Consider the following 2500-nt stretch of genomic DNA (forward strand, 5'->3'; position numbering starts at 1 on the left):
TGAGTGTGTGAGTGTGTGTGAGAGTGGTGTGTGTGAGTGAGTGTGTGAGTGTGTGTGTGTGAGTGAGAGTGAGTGTGTGTGTGAGTGAGTGTGTGAGTGAGTGAGTGTGTGTGTGTGTGAGTGTGTGAGTGAGTGAGTGGTGAGTGTGTGTGAGTGTGGTGTGAGTGTGGTGTGAGTGTGTGTGTGGAGTGAGAGTGTGTGTGTGAGTGTGTGTGTGAGTGAGTGTGTGAGGTGTGTGTGGTGAGTGAGAGTGAGTGTGTGTGTGAGTGAGTGGTGAGTGAGTGAGTGTGGTGTGGGTGTGTGGTGAGTGAGTGTAGTGTGTGTGTGAGTGTGGTGTGAGTGTGTGGTGAGTGTGTGTGGTGTGATGAGAGTGAGTGTGTGTGTGAGTGTGTAGTGTGAGTGAGTGTGTGTGGTGTGGTGAGTGGTGTGAGTGTGTGAGTGTGTGAGTGGGGTGGTGTGGTGTGTGAGTGTGAGTGAGTGTGAGTGTGTGGTGAGTGTGTGAGTGGTGGTGGAGTGGTGTGTGAGTGTGTGTGTGGGTGAGTGTGTGTGTGTGTGGTGTGTGTGTGAGTGGTGTGTGTGTGGAGTGGTGAGTGTGGGTGTGGTGAGTGTGGTGTGTGAGGTGGTGGTGTGTGTGGTGGTGGTGTGGGTGTGGGTGTGAGTGGGTGGTGTGTGAGTGTGTGTGTGGTGTGTGTGTGGGGTGTGTGAGTGTGTGTGTGTGGGTGTGGAGTGGGTGTGGTGAGGGGTGGGTGTGGTGTGGTGAGTGTGTGTGTGAAAGTGTGAGTGTGTGTGTGAGAGTGTGTGTGTGTGAGAGTGTGTGTGTGTGTGTGTTTGTACCTCTGCTCTTTCCTCCGGTTTCTCCTCCTCATGCAGAACCTTTTTCAGTTGAAGAAACAGCTGGTGTTTCTCCTCCTGCAGACCCTGGAGCTTCTCTCCCATCTTCATTATCTAATAGACAGAGAGAGAGGAATGTGGTGGAGGTGGAGGAGCAGGTGTGGTGGAGGAGGTGGAGGAGCAGGTGTGGTGGAGGAGGTGGAGGAGCGGGTGTGGTGGAGGAGGTGGAGGAGCGGGTGTGGTGGTGGTGGAGGTGGAGGAGCGGGTGTGGTGGTGGTGGGAGGTGGAGGAGCAGGTGTGGTGGAGGAGGTGGAGGAGCGGGTGTGGAGGTGGAGGAGCAGGTGTGGTGGAGGAGGTGGAGGAGCGGGTGTGGTGGAGGAGGTGGAGGAGCAGGTGTGGTGGAGGAGGTGGAGGAGGCGGGTGTGGTGGTGGTGGAGGTGGAGGAGCAGGTGTGGAGGTGGTGGAGGTGAGGAGCGGGTGTGGAGGTGGAGGAGCGGGTGTGTTGGTGGTGGAGGTGCGGGTGTGTTGGTGGTGGTGGTGGAGGTGGAGGAGCGGGGTGTGTTGGAGGTGGAGGTGCGGGTGTGGAGGTGGTGGAGGTGGAGGAGCGGGGTGTGGAGGTGGAGGAGCAGGTGTGGAGGTGGAGGAGCGGGGTGTGGAGGGGTGGAGGAGCGGGGTGTGGTGGTGGAGGAGGTGGAGGAGCGGGTGTGGTGGTGGTGGAGGAGCGGGTGTGGAGGTGGAGGTGGTGGAGGAGCGGGGTGTGGAGGTGGAGGAGGTGGAGGAGCGGGGTGTGGAGGTGGAGGAGGTGGAGGAGGGGGTGTGTTGGTGGTGGAGGTGGAGGAGCGGGTGTGGAGGTGGAGGAGCGGGTGTGGAGGTGGAGGAGGGTGGAGGAGCGGGTGTGTTGGTGGTGGAGGAGCGGGTGTGTTGGAGGTGGAGGTGGAGGAGCGGGGTGTGGAGGTGGTGGAGGTGGAGGAGCGGGTGTGTTGGAGGTGGAGGAGCGGGTGTGGAGGTGGTGGAGGTGGAGGAGCGGGTGTGTTGGAGGTGGAGGAGCGGGTGTGTTGGAGGTGGTGGAGGTGGAGGAGCGGGTGTGTTGGAGGTGGAGGAGGGGGTGTGGAGGTGGAGGAGGTGGAGGAGCGGGTGTGGAGGTGGAGGAGGTGGAGGAGGGGGGTGTGTTGGTGGTGGAGGTGGAGGAGCGGGGGTGTGGAGGTGGAGGAGCGGGTGTGGAGGTGGAGGAGGTGGAGGAGCGGGTGTGTTGGTGGTGGAGGAGCGGGTGTGGAGGTGGTGGAGGAGCGGGTGTGTTGGAGGTGGAGGTGGAGGAGCGGGTGTGGAGGTGGTGGAGGTGGAGGAGCGGGTGTGGAGGTGGAGGAGGTGGAGGAGGGGGGTGTGTTGGTGGTGGAGGTGGAGGAGCGGGTGTGGAGGTGGAGGAGCGGGTGTGGAGGTGGAGGAGGTGGAGGAGGCGGGTGTGGAGGTGGTGAGGAGCGGGGTGTGTTGGAGGTGGAGGTGGAGGAGCGGGTGTGGAGGTGGTGGAGGTGGAGGAGCGGGTGTGTTGGAGGTGGAGGAGCGGGTGTGGAGGTGGTGGAGGTGGAGGAGCGGGTGTGTTGGAGGTGGAGGAGCGGGTGTGTTGGAGTGGTGGAGGTGGAGGAGCGGGTGTGTTGGAGGTGGAGGAGGGGGT

The 2500-nt window shown here is 62.0% G+C and overlaps 1 protein-coding gene across 1 annotated transcript in view; it reads right to left on the reverse strand.

The window, feature by feature from the left end:
* Nucleotides 1-2500, reverse strand: part of gps2 (G protein pathway suppressor 2) — an 11151-nt gene that overhangs the window by 6138 nt on the left and 2513 nt on the right. Inside the window, 2 exon segments of the mRNA XM_053230605.1 lie at nt 835-852; nt 854-945. Coding sequence (XP_053086580.1) covers nt 835-852; nt 854-945 — 110 coding nt within the window.

This window comes from Pangasianodon hypophthalmus, chromosome 27 (assembly GCF_027358585.1).
Source record: "Pangasianodon hypophthalmus isolate fPanHyp1 chromosome 27, fPanHyp1.pri, whole genome shotgun sequence".
Classification (NCBI taxonomy): domain Eukaryota; kingdom Metazoa; phylum Chordata; class Actinopteri; order Siluriformes; family Pangasiidae; genus Pangasianodon; species Pangasianodon hypophthalmus.